Source organism: Neovison vison, chromosome 4 (genome assembly GCF_020171115.1).
Source record: "Neovison vison isolate M4711 chromosome 4, ASM_NN_V1, whole genome shotgun sequence".
Taxonomy (NCBI): Eukaryota; Metazoa; Chordata; class Mammalia; order Carnivora; family Mustelidae; genus Neogale; species Neogale vison.
This window is the reverse complement of record NC_058094.1, coordinates 83,430,593-83,454,225: the sequence shown is the minus strand read 5'-3', so window position 1 is coordinate 83,454,225 and position 23,633 is coordinate 83,430,593. Positions and strand designations below refer to the sequence as shown.

Here is a 23,633-nt window from a genome sequence, read left to right as displayed (position 1 = left end):
TTGCAGGATACAAAATCAACATACAAATATCAACTATATTTGTATATATAAGCTATGAACAATTTCCAAAAGAAATTAAGAAAATAATTCTACTTACAATAACATTTAAATGAATGAAATAAGAAAATACCATCAAAAGAAGTGCAAACTTGTATACTGGAAATAAATAACATTGTTATAAGAAATTTAAAAGATTTGCGTAGAGGGAAAGTTGTCCTATACTCATTAATTGAAAGGCAATATTGTGAAAAAACAATTTATTCCTAAATTGAACAACAGATTCAACAAAAACCCTTTCAAAAAAGCCAACATTTTTTTATCATGGAAATTGACAACTAATCTTAAAATTTTATGACAATGGAAGGTATCCAGAACAACCGAAACAGTTGAGAAATAATGAAATTGAACAAAACACACTCTTTAATTTCAAAACTTATTACAGAACTATGGTAAGCAAGACAGTATATTGACAGCTCTGGCATAAGGATAGACATACTGCAATAAGAATCAACAGTCCAAAACAACCTTTTCTCTTATAATCAATTGATTTTGGAAAGTCTGCCAAGGCAATGCAATGAGGAAAAAATAATCTGTGTGTATGTGTGTATCCATATGTGTGTGCGTGTGTGTGCATATATATATATTTTTTCTATTTAATTAAAACTAAAATTTTTGTATCAAGAGACCCTAAAAAGCCATAAACAATTCACAAAATGGGAAAAAATATTGTTTCTTGATTCTTTGTTACTCAAATTTAGGTTTTGTGTCTTCTAAAGTAAGAACACAAACTGGAAAAAAATATTGACATTTTGCATTGAAAGCAACATGCTTATGGAAAATTGCACTTGATATGCTCATAATAGAGTGATTTTAAGAAAAATCCAATTGTATTGATTTTTAACAAGACCACAGCCATATATATTTCATAATTAGCATTTCTGTTTATCTGAATCTTCCTGATTTTGCACAATGATGAGTGATAGGGTGTGTAAGCAGACACTGTGATACATTTTAGACTGGACGTCTCTTTATACTTAGACTGAAGGTAATAAAGCATTGACTTCTTCTGTCAGATTTATTACTTATTATTGTAAAACTGTAACAATACATATAAATAGTAATATAGTCATTATCAAAATCCTTTATTGTGGAATATAAATTCATAAGTAGTTATAAAGATAATACAGAGATATTCTGTATGCTCTTCATCCTGTTTCACCCAATGGTTATATCTTATGTAGCTATAGTATGATATAAAAAATAGGAATATGACATCAGTGCAATATGTGTATAGTCCCATGTCAATGCTAACATGTGTGCATTTGTGGAACCATTTCCATGATCAAGAAACAGGACTTCCTTCATCATGTTGACCCAACTCTCACTTCTACCATTTCTAAATCATAGCAACAATTAATCCACTTTTTCATTTCCATAGTTTTGTCATTTTGAGATTATTATGTAAAATAAATTATGCAGTGTGTGACATTCTGAGCTTTACTTTTTTCACTCAGCATAATGGCCTTGAGATTTGTCTAAATTGCTCTGTATATCAATTAATTGTTCTTTTTTGTTGCAGAGTAATAGTCCATGATTTTGATATATGTTTACCCATTTACCTGTTCAGGGACGTTTGCTAGTTTCCAGTGTTTAGTTATTGCAAATAACAATAATGTGCATGGATATGAGATTCCATTTCTCTGGGATAAGTGCCCAGAAGCACAGTTGTTCTGTGGTATGGAAAATGTTTGTTCAGTTTTGAAGAAAATGCCAAATTATTTTTCAGAGTGATTATTAGTGTTTTACATTTTCTTTTTTTTTTTTTAAGATTTTATTTATTTGACGGAGAGAGAGAAATCACAAGTAGGCAGAGAGGCAGGCAGAGAGAGAGAGGAGGAAGCCGGCTCCCTGCTGAGCAGAGAACCCGATGCGGGGCTCGATCCCAGGATCTTGAGATCATGACCTGAGCCGAAGGCAGAGGCTTTAACCCACTGAGCCACCCAGGCGCCCCAGTGTTTTACATTTTCAATAGTAATGTATGAGGAATCCAGTTTCCTCATCAGCATTTGAAATAGTTACTACTTTTTATTTTAGTGGTTCTTATCAGTCTTAATTTTCATTTTCCTAATGGCTAGTGATGGTGAACAAATTTTCATGTGCCTGTTTTCTAACTATATATTCCCTTTAGTGAAATGTCTATTTTTATCCACTTTTCAATTATATATTTTATTTGTTTTACTATTGAGTTTTTGAGGGTTTTTTTTTTTTTAAGATTTTATTTATTTATTTGAGGGAGAGAGAGCACATGCAAGAACAGGGAGGTGAAAGGGGAAAAGAAGCACACTCTCCATTGAGCAGGATCTGACATGGTGCTTGATTCCAGGACCCTAAGATCATGAGCTGAGCTGAAGACAGACACGTAACACATTACGCCACACGGGTGCCCCTTATGAGTCTTTATATATTCTATATGTGAGGCTTTGTTAGATACGTTGTTTGCAAATATTTTCTTCTAATTCTTCCAAAGCGTATCTTTCATCTTCTTAACAGGTATCGTGCAGAGAAAGTTTTAAAATTTTCATAAACCCCACTTATCAATTACATCTTTTATAGATTATGCTTTTGATGTCATGTTGGGAATTCTTCATAGCCCCAGGTGTCAAAGATTTTTCTCCTACACTATCTTCAAAAAGGTCTGTAGGCTAGGGGAACCTGGGTGGCACAGTTAGCTAAGGTCTGGTTCTTGGTTTTGGCTCAGGGGGTGATCTCAGGGTCATGAGACTGAGACCCACATGTGCTTCACACTGAGCAGGGAGTCTGCTAAAGTTTCTGTCTCGTCTCACCCATGCACACACATTCTCTTTCTCTCTCTCTCTCAAAAATAAATAAATAAATATATTTTTTAAAAAGTTCTATAGGCTTGCCTTTAAATATATAACACATCTGAGTTCATTTTTTCCTGTAAGCTGTGAGATTTAAGAAAACAGATATTTTGTCCAAAGATGCCAATTATTTCAGCAACATTTGTTGTAAAGACTAAAGACTATTGGACTGTTTTTACAGTTTTGTCAAAAATCAGTTAGTCATACTTGCGTGGTGTTATTTCTTGTTTTATTTACCTCTTTGTCAATATCATATAATTCTGAATACATTAACTATATAATAATACTTTAAATGAAGAAAAGTGATTTCTTCTATTTTATTCTTATTTTTCAGAATTGCTTTAGCTATTCTAGTCCCTTTGTCTTTCCATAGACATTTTCTAATTACTTTATATGTATCTATGAATAATCTCATTGGTATTTTGATAAGGATGTCATAAAACAATCAATTTGAAAAGAATTTGCATCTTATGCTATGTTGATTTCTTAAAGCAATGGAAACTGGATACTTTTCTCTTTTTTAAAATCTTTTTGATTGAATTATTCTGCATTGTGTACTTTTCACCAAACAAACCCCAGGCATGTTTTGTTAGATTTACAATTAGGAAAATCATTTTGCAAGAAAATGTAATTGGTATTGCTTTTTAAAATTTTGTTTTTCAAATATTGTTACAAATGGAAATATAATTAATGTTTTTATATTTACATTTTATCCAAAACCAGTATAAATACACCTATTATTTCTAGGTGTTTTTTGTTTTTGTTTTTAAGATTCCTTGAAATCTACATAGATCATCAACACATGAGAATTATGGGAAGATATATTTATTTTTTTCTGATCTGTATCACATTGCTTTCATTTTCTTGCCTATTGTTTTGGCTACATATTTAAATACTATGTCATTATCAATAGTGACTGTGGACATTCTCTTCCTTCTTTATTTTAGGGGAAAGCATTTAGTCTTTCACTATTAAGTGTGTTGTGAGCTTAGGGCTTTAACAGAAGTTTTCTCAGCTTGAGTTCTCCTCTACTTCTGTTTTCCTGAAAGTTTTCATTATGAATGGGTGTCAATTAATATGACCATGTTAATTTTTTAGCTTATTAATAAGATGAGATGTAGTAATTGGTTTTGAAATGTTGAACCAATCTTACATTCTTAGAATAAACCTTACCTGATAATAATGTGTAAGTTTTTACATATAGTGATGAACCATGTTTGTAAAATTTTAAGAATTTTTGCTTTTATGTTAATGCGAGATACTGATTTATAAGGTTTTTTGGTGGTTTTGTTTGTCTGTTTGTTTTTTATGCTACCTTTGCCAGGTTTTTGTATCAGGATAAAACGTCTTATAAAATGAGTTTGGAATGTTTCCTTCTCTTCTATTTTCTGGAAGATACCATGTAGAATTTTTTTTTTTTAAAGATTTTATTTATTTGACAGAGAGAGATCACAAGTAGGCAGAGAGGCAGGCAGAGAGAGGGGAGGAAGCAGGCTTCCTGCGGAGCAGAGAGCCAAGTGCAGGGCTCGATTCCAGGACCCTGGGATCATGACCTGAGTGGAAGGCAGAGGCTTTAACCCACTGAGCCACCCAGGCGCGCCACCATGTAGAATTTTTGATTCTTTAAAGATTTGGTAGAATTCTCTAGTGGAAATATCTGGGCTGGGAGGTTTCCTTTTTGAGATTTTTAAAAATTATTATTTCAATTTACTTAGTAGATAGCTATTCAAATTATCTAGTATTCTCAAATGAGTTGTGATCATTTTTATTTTTTTAAGGACTTGGTCAATTCTATCAAAATTGTCAAATTTATTTGTGTCAATTTTCTTATAGTATTTCCATAGTCCTTCTTTCTTTCTTTTTTTTTTTTTTAAGATTTTATTTATTTATTTGACAGAGAGAGAGATCACAAGTAGGCAGAGAAGCAGGCAGAGACTGAGGAAAAAGCAGGCTCCTTGCTGAGCAGAGAGCCTGATGTGGGGCGATCATGACCCGAGCTGAAGGCAGAGGCTTTAACCCACTGAGCCACCCACGCGCCCCATAGTCCTTATTTCTTTATTTCACTTTGAATTTCACTTCTTTATTTCACCTAATTTTTGTATTTCACTTTGAAGTTCTGCAAATTTTATAATGGTATCTCTCATTCCTGTAAGTAATTCATGCTTCTTCTCTATTTTTTTGTTAGTCTTGGTAGAGACATTTCAAAAAACCGAAATTATTTTCTCATTGATTCTCTTAGAATTTTAGAATCAATTACATGAATTCTTGTCTTAACTTTATTAATTTGCTTCTTTCTGGTTGCTTTAGTTTTATGTTGCCCTTCTTTTTCTAATTTCATAAGATCGTATTTTAAGATCACTGATTTGACAGTTCCTTATTTATAACACAAATATTTAATTCCAAAATTTCCTTCTTATCACAGCATTTACTACATTCCACAAATTTTGATAAATTGCATTTCTATTTTAATGAAATTCAATGTGTTTTTAATTTTCTTGAAGTTTTTCTTCTTGATCAATGGAATTCTTTAGAAGTGTAATGTTCAGTTTCTAAGTATTTTAGGATTTTCCCATTATCTTTCTAGAATTGATTTCTTGTCTGATCTACTTGCTCAAAGAACATACTCTGTATGATTTCACTTTTTTTTTTATTAGTTGACATATTCTTTATTGCTCAAGATACAACCTTATTACAACTTGGCAAGAGTGGGCATCTAGATCTTTGCTGGTAGGAGTGGGAGTAAGGCCAGTTTTTCTGTAGCATTAGTCCAGAGTAGAGTAATTAATGAGTAGACTGCCCCTTTTCAGATCATATGGGTAGATAGAGTTGTCTATTGTTTTGTTTTGTTTTTTCCACTTGTTTTGTCTGTAATCATTGGTGTTTCTGGGCCCAAGGTCTCTACTTTCTTGTTTGGAATATATGATTTAAAAAGAAAAACTGAGTTTTTACCATATTATTCATCAGGTCCTGAGGTCACTGGATCCCTGGTTTATCTGCCTTCTCCTCTCCTTTCAAAATGTCCTTTTGTTTGTTTTACATGTCATTTCCAGAGTTTTTATTATACTTAGGAGAAATAAGGAAATCATTCTAAAAGTAGAAGTATATTTTTAAAGTACTATTAATACCACATCTAAAGAAATATAATTGTCATAGTGAGTCAGCTTCTTAGTTAATAACCTTTCATAACTCCAATGAGATAATGACAGACATATAACAAAAATTTGACAATGAAAATCTAATTATAGATATGGCTCTTATTATGGTGATAACTAGCAAGGAGATTGAATTAGTGATCAAAAACTTCCCAATAAAGAAAAACCCATAATCAAAAGGATACATAGGTGGATTATTAATAAACATTCAAAGAAGAATTAATACTGATATTTTAAAAACTCTTTTAAAAGATAGAAGAGGAAACACTCTCAGAATGATTGTATGAAGGTAGAATTACCCTGATTTCAATGCCAGACAAAGATTAAAAAAAAAAAAGTAAACTACACGCCAGTATCCTTAATGAACATTGATGCAAAAATCCTCAGTGAAATACTAGGAAATCAGAATCAACAGCACATTAAAATGGTCATAAGTTGGATTTATTACTGTGATGCATGAATGATTTAACATACAAAAATCATTATGATATACCACATTAGCAGAATAAAATATAAAAATCACATGATCATCTCAGTAGATGCAGAAAAGCTTTTGACAATCTTCAGATTCTTTTCATTATAAAACCTGGCCCAAAAAATGGTATGAAAGGAACCAATATCAATGTAATAAGGCCAGATTTGAAAAACCCACAGCTAACATCTTACTGAATAGGGAAAAACTAAAAACTCGACACAAAGCCATTAAAACTCATAAATTCAATGAATTTGTTGAATACAGAATTGACATAAAAATCAATGGCATAAATATATACTAATAAGAAGTTATCTGAAAGAGGAATTAAGAAAACAATCCTATTCACAACAGCAACAAAAATAATACATTACTTAGGAATTAACTTAAAGAGATGAAAGACTTATACATTGAAATTTCTAAAACACTGATGAAGGAAATTCTGAAGGACACAAAAGGAAAGATATCCCATGTTTCCATGTTTATGAAAAGGAATAATTAATATTGTTTAAATAGTCATATGACCCAAAATGATCTGTAGATTCAATGAGATACTTATACAAATCACAGTGATGTTTTTTACAGAAAGATAAAAAATCTTAAATTCATATGAAATCATAAGACTCCAAATAGCCAAAGCAATCTTAAGTAAAAAGAAAGCTGTAGGATCCCATTTTCCAACTTTAAATTATGTTACAAACCTATAGGAACCAAAACAAAGCTATAGGAACCAAACCACACAAATATATATATGTGCATGTGTACACACACACACACACACATATATGTAAACATATAGACCAATGAATTGGATACATATTCCAGAAATAAACTCACATATTTAGTCAACTGCGTATTGACAAGTATTCCACGAACAGCAAGGTAAGTATAGTTTCTTCAACAAGAAATGATGGGAAAACCATGTATCTGTATGCAAAACAATAAAGTTGGATCGCTAACAGACAACATACATAAAAATCAACACAAAATGGATTAAAGACTTAAATGTAAGACCTGAAACATAAAACTCCTTAAAGAAAACATAAGCAAAGACCTTCTTGAAATTAATCTTGGCAAAAATTTTTTGGCTAGGACATCCAAAACATAGGTAACAAAAGCCAGAAGAGATAAGGGGACCACATCAAACTAGAAAGTTTCTGTACAACAAAGAAAATAATCAAGAAAATGAAATGCAATCTACAGAAAAAGGAAATTATTTGCAAATTATGTATCTAACAGTGGATTAACATCCAAAATATAGAAGTAACTAATACAACTCAATACCCAAAATACAAATAACTATATTTAAAAATGGGCAAGTCTTAATAGACACAAAAGAAGAAATTTAAATGACCAACAATTATATGAAAAGATGCTCAACATCACTAATCATTAGGGACATATAAACCAAAATCTTTTTTTTTTTTAAAGATTTTATTAATTTATAGGGCAGACGGAGATCACAAGTAGGCAGAGAAGCAGGCAGAGAGAGAGGAGGAAGTAGTCTCCCTGCTGAGCAGAAAGCCTAAAGACCCTGGGAACATGACCTGGGCTGAAGGCAGAGACTTTAACCCACTGAGACACCTAGGCGCCCCTAAACCAAAATCTTAATGAGATATCACCTCACACTTATTAGAATTGCTATTATCAAAAAGACAAAAGATAATAATGTTGGCAAAAAGGTGGAGAAAAGGGAACCTTTGTGCCCTGCTGGGGGCAATGTAATTTGGACAGAAAATATGGGAAACAATATGGACATTTCTCAAAAAATTAAATAGAATTATCATATTATCCAACAATCCCAATCCCAGGTATATTTCCAAATGAAATGAAATCATTACCTCGAAAATATGTCTGCACTCTCATGTTCATTGCAGCATTATTCACAATAGCCAAGATATAGAATAAACCTTACTGTCCTTTGACAGATGAATGGATAAAGAAAATGTTATACACACACATAATGAAATGTTATTTACGCTAATAAAAGCACTGCGTGTGGTGAATAAATAATGAATACTGTTTTTCTGAAAATAAATAAGTTGAAAAAAAAAAAAAAAAGAGAGCATCCTGTCATTTGTTATATGGCTGGAACTGGAGGATATCATGCTAAGTAAAATAAGACACAGAAAAAAAAAAAAATACTGCCTGATCTAACTCACATGTGGCATCTACAATAGTTAAATCCTGAAGCAGAAAGTAGAATTTGATTGCCAGAGGTTTAGGGGACGGAAAACGAGATGATGTTAGTCAAAAGGTATAAAATTTCAGTCATATAAGATGAATAATGACCTATTATATAATGTGATTGATGATAGTTGACAACACTGTTTTGAATAATTAAAATTTCTCCCCACCCCCAAACACAATGGTAGTTATGTAGAAGTGATGATATGCTAATTACCTTGATTTTGGCACTCTTTTCACAATGTATACCTGTATCAAAACATCAAGTCATATCTTAAATACATATAATTTTATATGCCAAAGATATCATGATAAAACTACTAGAAATAAAAAAGAAGGTTACCCCAGCATTTAAACTATGGGTCAAAAAAATAATTAAATATGGAAGCTGTTACAGTGTTTCTTTTCTCTTGAAAATGGTTTAAAAGTGATAAAAATGGTTTAGACAGTAGATGCATATCTTGTCATATATAATAATAAGTAATTGTTAATAAAACATGCTTTAACTTAATAATACTATGTACATTCCTAGTTACAAGACAAATACATTATAGTCAGAGCTTATTTAACAAGTAATATGGTTTGTTTGGGGAACGTGATTGAGTTGCCACAAGTATTACAAAATTAAAAGTTCTACATAGTATTTAACTTTTTGGTTGTGAAAAGGTCTCAGAAATACTGAAAAAAGTCATGTAGATTTACCTGGGAGTTGGGGAATTTACTTTGTTTTTACGTTTTTGCTTTTGTTATTTTTTTTATGGGTATATGAGAACAATGTCATATTACAAAACTCCATTATACTTTTTTCTCTGAAAACAGAAATAAATTCTCATAAATTCTCACTTCATTACTCAGAAAGCTTAATAAATTTGCCATCTGTTTTCCAGAGCCTCATTAAATTTCTCAGAACTTTCCTAGTAGAACAGGGAAATCGTTCCCAGTTGAAGTCATGAGCAAATTGTAGCTATTTAACAGTTTACCAAAAATCTCATTTTATCGCTATTGGGAACTTTTAAAAAGTGGCTTATATCTGTTGTAAATATGACGCTAGTATATGAAGGATTACTGACATATTCTTATAGTCATTCCTACTAAATTTTCTAACCATATATATTTTCCTTTACTCTTCTAATACCTTGTTTTTGTATTTATGTAGATGTATTTTTAAAATTATACTTTGATATAATATGGCCAGACAATCCTCTGACTTCCAAACAGGTTGTCTTTGAAAAACATCAATGAGGCTTTATTCATTGAACTTAATAACAATTTCCCACAAAAGAAACACTTAAAATATTGCATAAATTAGTCTGTACAGCATATTAATCCTAAATTGTTAACCTTGAGATCTGGAAACCATGGTAGTGCTTTTTTTGCACAGTATAATAAAATAAAGAAAAAAGCACTTGCTTTTCTATTTAGTGGAACACTGCAGAGTATAGAAACTCATTTCCATTGATTTGCTCATTGGAGTCTTCTCCCCCAAACCATTTCCTGCCCTCAGTTTCCACCATCTCAGAGGCTCTATGCTGCTGGAAGATAACTTTTCATGAGTGTCAGGTTCAGTAAGACTTAAATCAAAAAATCAGGAATTGACTTCCAGCAATGCCACTTTTAGCTAATCTGTATATATCTTCATTTTCTCATTATAAATTGTGTATAAAATTCCTGTCTTAAATGAGTTCTGTAAGGACAACATATTTTGTGGTTTGATGGTAAGGATTTTATATATAACACAGTAGATGGAATATTTTGTATGCTCAGTGTCTGCCAAAGATGCTACTTAAGAATTCATGGTGTGCTGGTTTTCTTTTTGTAGAATGACTGGCAGTTTAAGTGAATTCATATTTATATTTAGCACTGAGGTCTCATAGATGAGGAAGTTTAATATTTCACACTTGGGTAGGTATTTGAGATGAAGGAATTCCCTCTGCATTAGAAATGAAGGGACATCTTCCTATCCTGCTTTTCACAATTTCTGACTTTTTTTGGCATCTGGAATGAAAGATTTTATAAAATTCCATGATTCTCTTCCTTTCACTGCAAATTATAGACAACACCAGCTGTTCAGACCATGGACGAAAACAAATGAGGCTAGGGCAGGGATACCTACTTAGTAGTGCTGGTCCTGCATCCATCCATGTTTTGTAGTGCTTCATACTGTAAAAGAAACTGAAGCATCAGTAGATTGATCAGGGGAAAATTGAAGTCATTTTTGTGTGTGTACATAATTTATATACCCATTGTTTTATCTGAAATGTTTTTTCAAACTACTGATTGGATTATGAAAAGAAATATGTGGCAAAGGAGATACCTGGGATTATGCTTCTACTTTTAAAAGAACTTCTAAACTCCTGGGAATCACTGAGGATTCCAAACCATTTTTATTTCCTATTAAGAGTCCTTTTTCTTTGTACATAATTGGTTTTTCAAGTCTTCTATTTTCTCTTTAGGCATATTGAACTTGGTCATGTGTGCTAGGAGTCAAAAACACTTCTTAACTTGTTAACCTATAAATTTAAATTGACATCTTTAATGTAAAACAAATACATTAACTGCCTCTAAAATAAGAAACTGTCAAGGGGAAATGTTCATGGTGTGATATATTTGTTTTCCTTTTTGCCAAAAGTCACCATTTACTTATAGAAGGAAAGTTATTACATTTTTCTTTATTGATGTAAGTAAAAACATTTTGAAAATCAAAATTTTAATAATAAAGTTACACATGGGGTGTCTGGGTGGCTCAGTGGGTTAAACCGCTGCCTTCCACCCAGGTCATGATCTCAGGGTCCTGGGATCGAGTCCCACATTGGGCTCTCTGCTCGGCTGGGAGCCTGCTTCCCCCTCTCTCTCTGCTTGCCTCTCTGCCTACTTGTGATCTCCCTCTGTCTGTCAAATAAATAAATAAAATCTTAAAGAAAAAAAAAAAAGATACACATGAAAGCATTTTCCTAGGCGGTAAAATAACTTAAAATATAGTATAGTAACCAGGTACTGTGTCTTCTCTTAGTAAGGAAATAGATAAAAAATTACAATAATCATGAAATCTTTTGAAAATGGGAAAAATTGAATTTTGATCTGAAAAATTATTTGATTGTGAAAACAGGTGCTATAGAATTGTTCATAATATGTACATATTTACAGTCTTTTAGATTTTCATTATGATCAACTGTTTAAAGTGTCCCATATGAGTTTCTTAAGTGCATAAGTCATGTCTTCTTCAAATTTATGGTCCCAGTGAATATCAATACATCGTCTGGTATATTGTTATTCACTAAATAACTTCATATTAGAGAAATGGTATAAATATGGTAATAACATATATCAGTATCTTATTCTTTTAATTAACTTAAGGAATGACACAAGATATTACTAAATAAGATTCTATTACATCAAGATCCTAGAAATACTTAAGTCTTTGAAAGTAAGCAGATTAATAAAGATTGACAATTAAATGAGTTTTTATTTTTATTCACCAAGCCTTGTAATTAAAAGTCAGGAAACCAAGATAAATAATAAATCAATAATCCAAACCACCTAAAAATTGCAAATCACTCTACTTTAAGGCATCTTATAAAATCAAATATAAATGTGGGTTGGAGTTCTAGAATGGGAAAATAAAATCTTCTAAAAAGGCACTTCTCTGGAAAAAGAATGAAAAATCAGTCAAAATTATCAGGATTAAATTTTTCAGAACTTTAAAGTAACCATATGTTTGCAATAACTGTAAAGTATTCATTACAGACAAAGCAAACATAAAACAAACAGCTTAGAAAACTTGACAGCTATGAAAAGCAGTACCCCCGAAGCCACTGAGAGTACAGACTGGGCTTGGAGTTTCTCAAAAAGCCTATCCCAGGAAAGTTGTAATTATTTGATCTTATTTGATCTATCTGGAAGCTTGATGGAAAAGCACATTTGTAATACTTTTCATTACTTGACATGACTCAAACCCTGTTCATTGGGCAAACCCAACACCAAGGGATTTATTGGTATTCATTGAAAACAATCAGAAGCACATTATAATTACCTGAGTTGGTGATTTTAGTAGTGGCAAACAAAAAGCTAAGGAAACCTTAAAACTAAGATCTGAGGAATAAGGGGCATTGAAAAACTCTAATTATCTTCCTGAGAACTATAATGACATATGGTTAGGCAAAGCTGTGTGCATGACCTAATGTCAGCCCTGCTGAGTCAGACTGTTATAACACTGGACCACTAAGACTTTACTGGCAACAGTGATGGGAAATACAGTCTTTAGAGAATTATGGATTATGTCAGGAAGGTCACTAAAAAACAAACAAAAAAAATGAAAAGGAAGGAAGGATGAACAATAACAAACTATCAAACTGCCTCAGATACCAGGGAAGGATGATAATCTTTTTTCCAAAGTACGTTATTGAAATGTCCAGTTTTAAACAAAAACTATGATACATTTAATATGTGTTAATTAAAATGAATTTAAATATAAATCGATTAATGTAAATGATATTAAAAAATAAAATGATATAATAAGCTCAGTCATCCTAAGAGAATGTGAGGAAGGAAATCTTCCCTGGGGTTGGTAGCATCCAATCCTAGTTTTATCCCATTTATATTTGGCAAAAATAATAAAACCAAAAATGAATTTGTCCACAATAAAAAAATAACTATGATACATTTAAAGAATCAAGAAATTGTGGCACTTATATAAGAAAGTTAACTATCAGTAAGAACTTTCCCTGAGGAAATCCAGCTATTAGACTTAATAGACAAAAACTTAGAATTATCTATTGCATACATGTTCAAAAGGCTAATGGAAACCATGCTCAAAGAATTAAAAGAAAGTGTGACATGTCTCATGAAATGGAAAATGTCAAAAAAGACATAGAAATAATAAAAAGAATCAAATCAAATTATATCATATAAAAGTACAATAACAAATAAAGAATTCCCTAGAGGTATTAAACAAAAGATTTGAACTTGAACAGAGAATGAGAGAACTTGAAGAGTTCATTATATGTCAGTCTCACTAAATCAATTGAGATTATCCAATCTAGGGAACAGAAAATGAGAAAATGAGTAAAAATGAACAGATCCTCAGAAACTTAAATATGTGACAGCATCAATCACATACATAATGGGAATCTAAGGAAAGCGGGGAAAAGGGGGGAAGAATGACTATTTAAAGAAGTAAAATAGCTGAAAACTTCTCAAATATGATGAAAAGCATTCACCTCCAAATCCCAGAAATTCAGTGAATTCCAAGTATGATAAACCCACAGAGAAACAAACATCGTGATTGAACTTTGAAAAGCCCAAGTAAAGAATTTTGAAAGCAGCAAGAGAATGATTCCAACAGTACTTAGGATTACTAATAAGGGTAACAGCTGATTTCTAAAAGTAAGCGATAGAGAGAGACCTCATGGCACTAGAATGACATATTTAAGTCCTGAAACAAGGATTAGCAAACAAGAGTCCTTTATATAGCCAAATTTGCCTTCAAAAATGAAGAGGAAATTAATTAAATCTTTACTAGATTAAGCAACAACAACAGAGTTTGTCACTAGCAGATCTACACTATAGGAAATGTTCTTCAGAATAAAATAAGAGAATATAACTTGAATCAACATGAAGAAATCAAGCATACTTTTAAAGCTAATTCCATAATTAAATATAATTGACAGTAGAAATACATTTTGTTTGTAATTCTTCTGTTCTTCTTACTGATTTAAAAGATCACTGCATAAAATAAAAGTTATAAAACTGTCACTAGGTTTATAATTTACAAAGATATAATATGTAAAATAGCATAAAGGAAAGGGGAGGTATATTGGAACAAATTTTTAAATACTATTGAATTAAATTGGTATTGATCCAAACCAGATTGTTCTAAGTTGTTAACTGTATTCTCCAGAATAAATAAGATAACTAAGTATACAGTAAAATAACAAGTGATTTAAAATTATATATGCATACACACATAAAAAAAGGCAGGCATAGAGGAATAAAAGAATAAAATATATTGTAAACAAATAGCAAATGATAAACATAAATTATACTTTATGTATAACTACATTTAAAGTAAATATATTAAGCATTCCACACAAAAATCAGATTAGAAAAATGAATTAAAAAAAATTCTTGAGGTGATGACCTCAAGAAAAATGCTTTAGATTTGTAATTAAGCTTTATTAATTAATAAATTAATTTTAACTTAAACCATTTTTTCTCAGGTTTGAAAACTACATTTTGAGTTAAATCTTATGTGCAGTATAAGGTAGTGCTCTAGTTTCATTCTTTTGCATATGACTGTTGTTGGGGTCTGTTATCAAAGGAACGAGACTGAAACAAAGTGAAAGTTATGCAAAGCTTTATTCTATGCCAAGCATTAGAAGTCAGACTGACCGGCCAGGGGAACGAGACTGAGACAAAGTGAAAGTTATGCAAAGCTTTATTCTATGCCAAGCATTAGAAGTTAGACTCACTGGCCAGGGCCACCTCCAAAGAGAGCAACCCCATCCGGATCTCACAGTCTGGTTTTATAGAGCGTAACCGCAGACCACAAGGTACGTGGCTTCTATTGTTAGGGCATTTACTCCGGGAATCGATACCCAGAACCAATACCAGAAACTGCTGGGATGTTTGGAACTGCTGGGGCATGCTGGGGCATTTAGAACTGCTGGGGCGTTTACTCCCGGAACAAAGTCCGTAGATGTAAACAACAATATGGCTACCCAGGTAATATGGAGTCGCTCTAGTTAAGCAGGCCCTAATAGTTAAACAGGTTTTAACATTAAATTGGCCCTAATACCATCTGGTTTCCCCAACACCATTTATTGAAGAAATTGTCCTTCCCTCATTGTATACTCCTGGCTCCTTTGTTTTAAATTAATTAAATATATATATGCATGAGTTTATTTTTGGATTCTCAATTCTATTGTAGTGATGTGTGTGTCTGTTTTCATGCCCATACCACATCAATTTGACAACTATTTCTTTGTAAAAAGTTTGAATTCAGAGAGTGTGATGCCTTCAGCTTTTTTTTTTTTTCTAGAGATTTAGAGATTGCTTTGGCTATTCAGGTCTTTTGTGGTACCATAAAAATTTAAGCTCATTTGTCTTATCTTTATCAAAAATACCATTGGAATTTTGATGGGGATTACACTGGGTCTATAGATTGCTTTGGCTAGCATGGACTTTTTTTTTTTAAGATTTTTTGTATTTATTTTGAGAGAGAGAGAGAGCACAAGTTGAGGGAGAGGGACAGTGGGAAAGGGAGAAGCAGACTCTCTACCAAGCAGGGAACACAAGCCAGGCTTGATCTCAGGATCCCAAGATCAAGACCTGAGCCTATAGAGATGTAGCATATTTCTGTATATTGATTTTGTACTCTGCAATTTTACTGAATTTGCCTATTAGTTCTAATCTATTTTTGGTAGAGTCTCTAGAATTTTCTTATATAATATCCTGTAATCACCAATGTCTGGTCTAACATGGTGTTTAAGGATGATGTCTCTTTATTGATTTTCTGTCTGGATGATCCATCCATTGATGTAAGTGAGGTATTAAAGCCCCCTACTTTCATTGTATTGCTATTTCTTTCTTTAGAGCTTTTATTTTTTAAGATTTTATTTATTTAGTTGAGAAAGAGAGAATGATAGATGGAGAGAGAAAGAGAGAGAGAGCATGAGAGGGGGGAGGATCAGAGGGAGAGGCAGACTCCCTGCTGAGCAGAATTCAGGACTTGACTCTGGAACTCCAGGATCTTAACCTGAGCGGACATTAACCTGAGCAGAAGGCAGTTGCTTAACCAGCTGAGGTGCCCCATCCCTTTAGATTTTTTAATATCTGCTGTATATATTTAGGTGTTTCCTAATTTCTTAAATATTGGATAAATATTATTGATTTCACTTACTGATTCATTTCTCTGCTCATTTAAGAAAAAAAGACTTCTCTAAAAGATTATTATCTAAACTTGCTCTATTTTTTTTTTTCACTTAATCACTTGTGAACTGATTCCTATGGATCTTTTGCATCCACTTCTCCATTAAACTACTTTGTCAAGGTTAAAAATGTTAAATCCAATAGTCAATTTCCAGTTTTCATTTTACCAGACTCTCTGTTTTATCAATCTCTCTTCCTGTGGCAACTACTGCTCTCTTTTCTTTGCTGGTTCTTTCCTATCTTTCTTAATTTTATATTGTAGGATCCCCGGGATTAACGCTTGATCCTTTTTTCTACATATCCTCCACACCTTGAACTCACTCAGATCACAAGTTTATTTTTAATCTCATCTATATGCCAACACATCCTAAATTTTATGTCAACCTTGAGTTTTCCCTTAAGTCTACACTAATATATATATAATTATCCTTGTCATTCTAATACGCTCTCAGATATGACAGGTCCAAAGCCAAAATCTTTGTCTTTCATGCCAAACCTGTTTTTTGTTTTTTGTTTTTTTTTTTGTAATTCCTCCATTTTAGTAAATGACAACCCTCTCCTTTCATTTGCTCAATCAAATATTTTTGAATCATCCTTGACTCAACTTTACTTAGAAATCCCATACCTTTTCCTTATTAAAAATGTTGTAATATTTCTCCTTTTTTTCTATCTTATTCCCATAGAGCTCAGAATTATGATTTTTTTCAGAATTATAATTTTAAGACTTATGTCAATTCTTATCACTCTCTGCTCAAAAATCTCCCATGGTTTTCCATGTCACTCAGAGTCAAACTCATGAAGAGTCCATATGGCACTCCAAATTCTGACCTGTGTTATTTCTTTGACTTCATTTCCTAAATTAAGTACTCCTTAATTCATTCAGTTCCCACAATAGCTTCTTGCTTTAATTCAAAGTCTTCTAGATGTCTCTCAGGGCTTTTGAAATTACACATCTGTCTGGAATTGTTTGTTTGTTTTACAGACATTCAAACGGTTTATTCCTTTGTCCCCTTCAGATTTTGCACGCATGCCAATGAAGGTTTTCCTGTCTTGCAGCTCCTTCTACACTTTTTTCTCTCTTCTCTGCTTTGTTATCTTGACTGTACTTATAAACATATTCAGTAATATTATATTTAATTTATTTATGCCCTTATATATTGTCTTTTGCCACTAGATTGTAAGACCCATCAAGACTTTTTTTGGTCTGTTTTGCTCAGTATTTCCACCCAGAAAAAGACTAAAAGCATATTAAGCACACAATAAATATTCGTTGGATGAATGTACGCTAAAAATTTTGAAGAGAACTTAAGTTTAGTGAGATTTATGGGGTTCAGAAGAACTTTATTACAAGGAGATAAATAATTTGATGGATGCCATTGTGGATGCTCAGCCGATAGACGGATATGTAGGTCTAGGAGTCATATTAGCAATGAGTAAGAATATATATAGAAAGAAGTGATAATTGAAGCCCCAAGAAGGGATATAATGGCCCAAAGTGAGTATTGAGACAGAGGAAAAATGAGTTGACAGAGTTGACATTGGTATCAAGAACCAAACTTGAGCGCATCTCTGCCTCCTGCTTTCTTTTTACCAATTATTTCCTCTCTACCCCTAACTCCCCTGAAAAAAAGGTATAAAAATTTTACAGTGGTAATCTACATCAAATAATTAAGTTAGAATTTATAAGGCACGAATAATTGAGAATATTAACCTTTCTAAAAATTTCTGTATAGTTAAATATCAATTTTTATAATCTCTAAATTAATAAAGATGTGGCAGAATTATTTTTGAAAAAAGTTGTTATATTTTTGCCTACTTGAAATATTCAAAATATTTTCCCCTTTATCAAGAGTGAATTGCATATTTTTGTTGTTTTCTTTTTTAGTAGTATATAGGCACATTTCATATTTTTCTAAGATTTTACCACCCTTTTCATATCTGATGCTCTTAATATGGATCAATATCAAAGGTAATTCAGAATCTTCATAATCTGGCTGCATAAAGAACAGGAGGACTTCAAAGTTGAGTTAAGGCAATAGAAAACTGCTAGTTGTCAAGTAACATATCATAGTGCCACTGTAGTGGATTCTTAAGAAACCATGAGAGACTATGGACTCTGAAAAACAATCTGAGGGGTTTGAAGTGGCGGGGGGTGTGGGGAGGTTGGGGTACCAGGTGGTGGGTATTATAGAGGGCACGGCTTGCATGGAGCACTGGGTGTGGTGAAAAAATAATGAATAATTTTTTTCTGAAAATAAATAAATTGAAAAAAAATCATAAAAAAAGAATAAAGCTTCTGAAATAATTATGATGGAATAACTAAAATAATTTTTAGATTGAAGTATTTTAAGAAATTAGAATAGCTAAATCTTTGCTGCTTTCTAGAGTAAGTCAACATTTGCCAAAGGAAACTATGAAATACTGACATTTTGAAGGGAATTACTGAGAAAGCATAGGTATTTTATGTATATTTTAGAGAAATATGAGTGAATTTGTGTTGTGCTCTATTGTGCTTCTACTGCATGATCTGATAAACTATTCTGAAGATGAATTATTTTGCTTAAATAATTTCCTGGTGCATAACACATATGATATCTCCCAATTGAATAGGTACTTGTATTTTTTTCCATCATCACACACTACACATTGCAAACACTATTACTAATGTGCATATAAATTGTAATTCTACATCTTTTATTTTAAATATGAATTATATAGCAACAACTTTGTAGGCAATTTCATATGGTTTACTACTCTCTAGTTATCCTTTTTGTAATGTTTATCATATAGACTCCATTAAACATATGAATGAATTTGCCTTTCTCAACCCTCTTGGAATTAAAACATTTTATGGGACTACTGATGGTTTTCCATACCTGATCACCAAAGCTGATGTCAGCTTTTAAAATCTATCCTGAGCATCACCTCATGATTTTACAGCTAGTCTGACATCATTCCTAGCTTGAAAATAATCAAAACAAAACAAAACTCTTTTCTGTTTTTTTTTTTTTTTTCAATGTGGTCCACAAATTTCCTTAAGGATCCAAATGGGAAACATATTTTAAAAAATCCAAATGATTAGTGGGCCTTGGCTGATTTTTTTTTTTAACAACCAAATACAACAAATTTAAACAACCAAATACAACAATTAAAGTTAATTGCATTTAAGATTAATGCATGCAGGATATTTTGGAATTGAACGATTTGGCTCCTAGTGCCATAAACATTCATAATCTTTCACTTTCAGCATTTCTTATTCAGTGACTTATGATAAATTGTAACTTATTCTAGGGAATAATAGAGAATATTTTTTAAATTATTTCAATCCAAATCTATCATGTGAAATGTGTGGAGAGAGATTAAAAATATATTTTAAGCTACTCCCATGTTTTGTACTTTATCAAGAATAAAATTTTATTCTGATCAAATATATTTCTATCTAGCGTTCATCAATACTGAAATGACTTTCATAGATAATAAAAATGGTTAGTATTTCTAGCTCTTAGACTGTCATGTTTTGAAGTAAATCTGTAATACATCTGATATTTATATATTGAATAAAAATTTCTACAGTTTCTATACATTTGATATATATATATAGATAGATTCAATGTATATTGATTCAAATCATGTTTATTGAGCTTGGGAAAAAACTCATTGTCTAGTTGTCTAGTTATTATCAACTTTTCTAAAGAAATTGATTTTTATTTTATCTAAAACGTTTCTTTAACCCACTGAGCCACCCAGGTGCCCTATCTAAAGCATTTCTTTTTCCCTTTCAGGAGCTGGAATTTTCAAATCTATTTGCTGTTCTTCACTGCATTCATTCATTTTTTGCTGCCAAAGTAGCTTGTTTGGACCCTCTCTTTTTAGGCAATCAGGCTACTGCTTCTGCTGCTGCCAGCTCTGCTACTACAAGCAAAGCAAAGTACACAACTTGACATACCAAGATTTGCATTGTCACTTACTATGACTATGTAAAGAATATAAACATAATCATCATTTTAGACCCTGGAGAAACAATCATATCACCAAGTAAACAGTGAATTCAGTTTGAAATTTGAACAGAAAGCAAGGTCATAAGGATCTCAAAAGCACTTCTATTTTGGAAGACATTGTGAATAATCTTAAATGAACATAACAGCTTGTTCTCAGTTTATTTGTACCATCGAAAGTGAAGACGAAAGAATGAATGATTCAAAGTATGTAAATAATATACAAATTGTAAGCTACCTATAAATAAAAATACCACTTAAATGGTTATTTCTGTATTTTAGATTATTTTGTATGACAAATTCATGTTGGGCCAGATCATGAACTAATGCCCTATCATTGAATTTTGAGTGATATAAAGGAGGCAAATAAACCACATGGCAGTGAAGAAAATAGCATGTAAAAAATTTCATCAAAGAAGAGAGCACTTTAATTTGCTTATGTAGATTTTCCTTGCATTCTCATTCTGCAATATGACACTGGCATTCCAATTTTCTCTTGTTGTCAACTATTCCTAAGATGTTCAAAAGAATAAATACATTGATTCTATGATAGTCACAATGTAAAATGTACTATTTTTCCTTAAATCACTGATATCAATGTTTTATTGCTGCTAGTGTCAACCAAATATGCTGACATGTGTTAATTTAATTATGAACCAAGAAAACATTCATGAACCTCTTGTTCTTTCCTTCATTTAAGAAGGTTTATACTTACTTAATGGGATTTGTTATCAAATTAAAGTTTCATAAATTTTCAGTGACTCCAAAAACTTTTGTAGAGAAAATAATACAAAAAATGTGGTATAAGAAACTCATACAATTCTTTGTATGCTAATCTACTAGTTAATCATGGACTGAAATGACCTTAGAGTGTGATCTCAGTTTTACTTATTTCAGGAAAATGATATTTTCCCATTTAAGAAATATTTTATGGGAAAGTAAGGTGAGATACGAAAATAAAATTTTTAATTTCTAGCTTACCATGTCATAAAAGTGATTATATAATGCAAGACTCTGTGGGTTATTTTAGTTATCTTGTCTTAGTAAATGTGAAGAAGCTGGAAATTTGAAAGTATCGGAGGTATGGGCACCTGACTCAGACCCTGGTATTATATAACTATTGGTTTAATGTGGAAAACACTGTCCTTTACTACAGCTGTACTGAGATCCGCTTTTAAACAACTAGCTGCCTATTTAAAAAAAAGAAAAAAAAATACTTATTTTTAATTAACACACATGTTCCCAACTAAATCAAACATAGATAGTTCCTTGTGAAGATGATGAACTATCCAATAAGGTGGTTTAATTTTCTTTTTTAAATAGAAAAAAAAAAGTACTCAAGAAGGAAACACAATTATTTGCAAAAAAACACTTGATCATTATGCTTTAAATTTATTAAACCATTTCCATAATCATCATAAATTATTTATTCACTATGCATCTGGTTAATTCTTAAGCATGTTAAATTAAAAAGAAAAATTGAAGGTTCATCATTGTACCTGACAAGAGTTAAGCTGGATCTAGGACACCTTACTAAAATAACTATGGCTAGTTGGATACTACATAGTTTAAATATATTTTATCTTGACCATAAAATTAATTAATTATATTCATAATTGGGATGACACTGTGGAGTTATTGCTTACTAAGTATTCACCAAATAGAACAGTCATTCTAAAGTCAAAAGTCCACCAAAAGCCGACTTCAATAAGCCTCTGTTGAGCATATGGAGGAAGAGCAGAAGGAGGCAGCTACCTTAGGGTCAGAAGCAGTAGTAGCCACTTCATTATAGAATCTCTGCTATGAGCTAGAGTTGTATCTTGGTGTGCCCCACATTGGGGTAACATTTATGTGTCCACAGTGTGATAATCTGGTTTATTAAGTAATATGAAGTGGGCTAGTTAGCCAAAAAGAAAAAAAAATAGTTTTTAAACTTAAATACCTGTTATATAATCATTTTTAATAAATAAAATATCAGATTTTTGTAAAAGCTCCATTTTAAATATACAAAAAACAATTTAATCAAATACCCTTTTTCATTATATCATAAAAATCTTCTAGTCTGTGCTTATGTGTATGATGAAGGAAAAGGTGCACAATGAGATATGTATGGGTATATATCTCCTTGTACAACACACACACACACACACATATACATGTGTGTATATGTATATAATAAAATGCTACCCTCAAAATATATTAGAATTATTAGAATATATTTCAAGTAATATATTTAATATACTTTAAATTTACACTGTAAATTGTAACTTGAATTAAAATTTATGATAATACAATATTGTGTTTATTTTTGATACCATTGATAAAAAGCTAACAGGCCTAAATTGCCATTTAACATTAGTGGAGCACCTACTTATTAGAAAAATATTATTCTGATGTTCATCAGTTACCAAATAGTATTTAACATTTTCCTTTACAGTGGAATGATTAACCACTGTCATTTGTTATAACTTGGACTATTTAAATGAGAAAGCTTAAAAATGAACAAAATAATAAGACAAATCTCCGTTTCTCATGTAATTTATGTTTAGGTGCATGAGATTTATTCATGAAATCCTAATTTGTACTAGAGCACATTTTAATAGCTGAATGCTTATTTATGTGTTAACCCCTCCAGTGCCTTGGGATATGAGTGTATGTGTGTGTGTGTGTGTGTGTGTGTACACATTATACATATATATGTATGTATATACATACATATATATACATATGTATATATGCACATACATATATATGCACATTAAAGGATTCATTCTAGTGTACATAGTGCAAGCTCAAAGGGAATATTATATTATAGGTTCTTAAGTCAGAGAAGGAAGTTCAAATATCATTTGAAGTCTTTGTTAACTACTATAATAATGTATTTTGCCTGATAAAGAATAATAATTAATTAAAGCTGAAGTATATTGAAGCAGGGGCATTTTTAATTTGTTATACTGCAACAAATATTTATTTAAGAAATACTTTAAGATAATGTAAGTGTAACATATACCCCAACATT

At 31.6% G+C, this 23,633-nt stretch overlaps 1 protein-coding gene across 2 annotated transcripts in view; it reads left to right on the top strand.

Annotated features, from left to right (window-relative positions):
- The window catches only part of SNTG1 (syntrophin gamma 1), a 939,244-nt gene extending 918,224 nt beyond the window's left edge, over nt 1–21,020 (top strand). For both annotated transcript variants that reach the window (XM_044245618.1, XM_044245617.1), the window contains one exon: nt 20,402–21,020. In XM_044245618.1, coding sequence (XP_044101553.1) covers nt 20,402–20,560 — 159 coding nt within the window. In that variant the 3' untranslated portion in view covers nt 20,561–21,020. The remainder of the gene's footprint in view (nt 1–20,401) is intronic.
- Nucleotides 21,021–23,633: the final 2,613 nt, after the last annotated feature.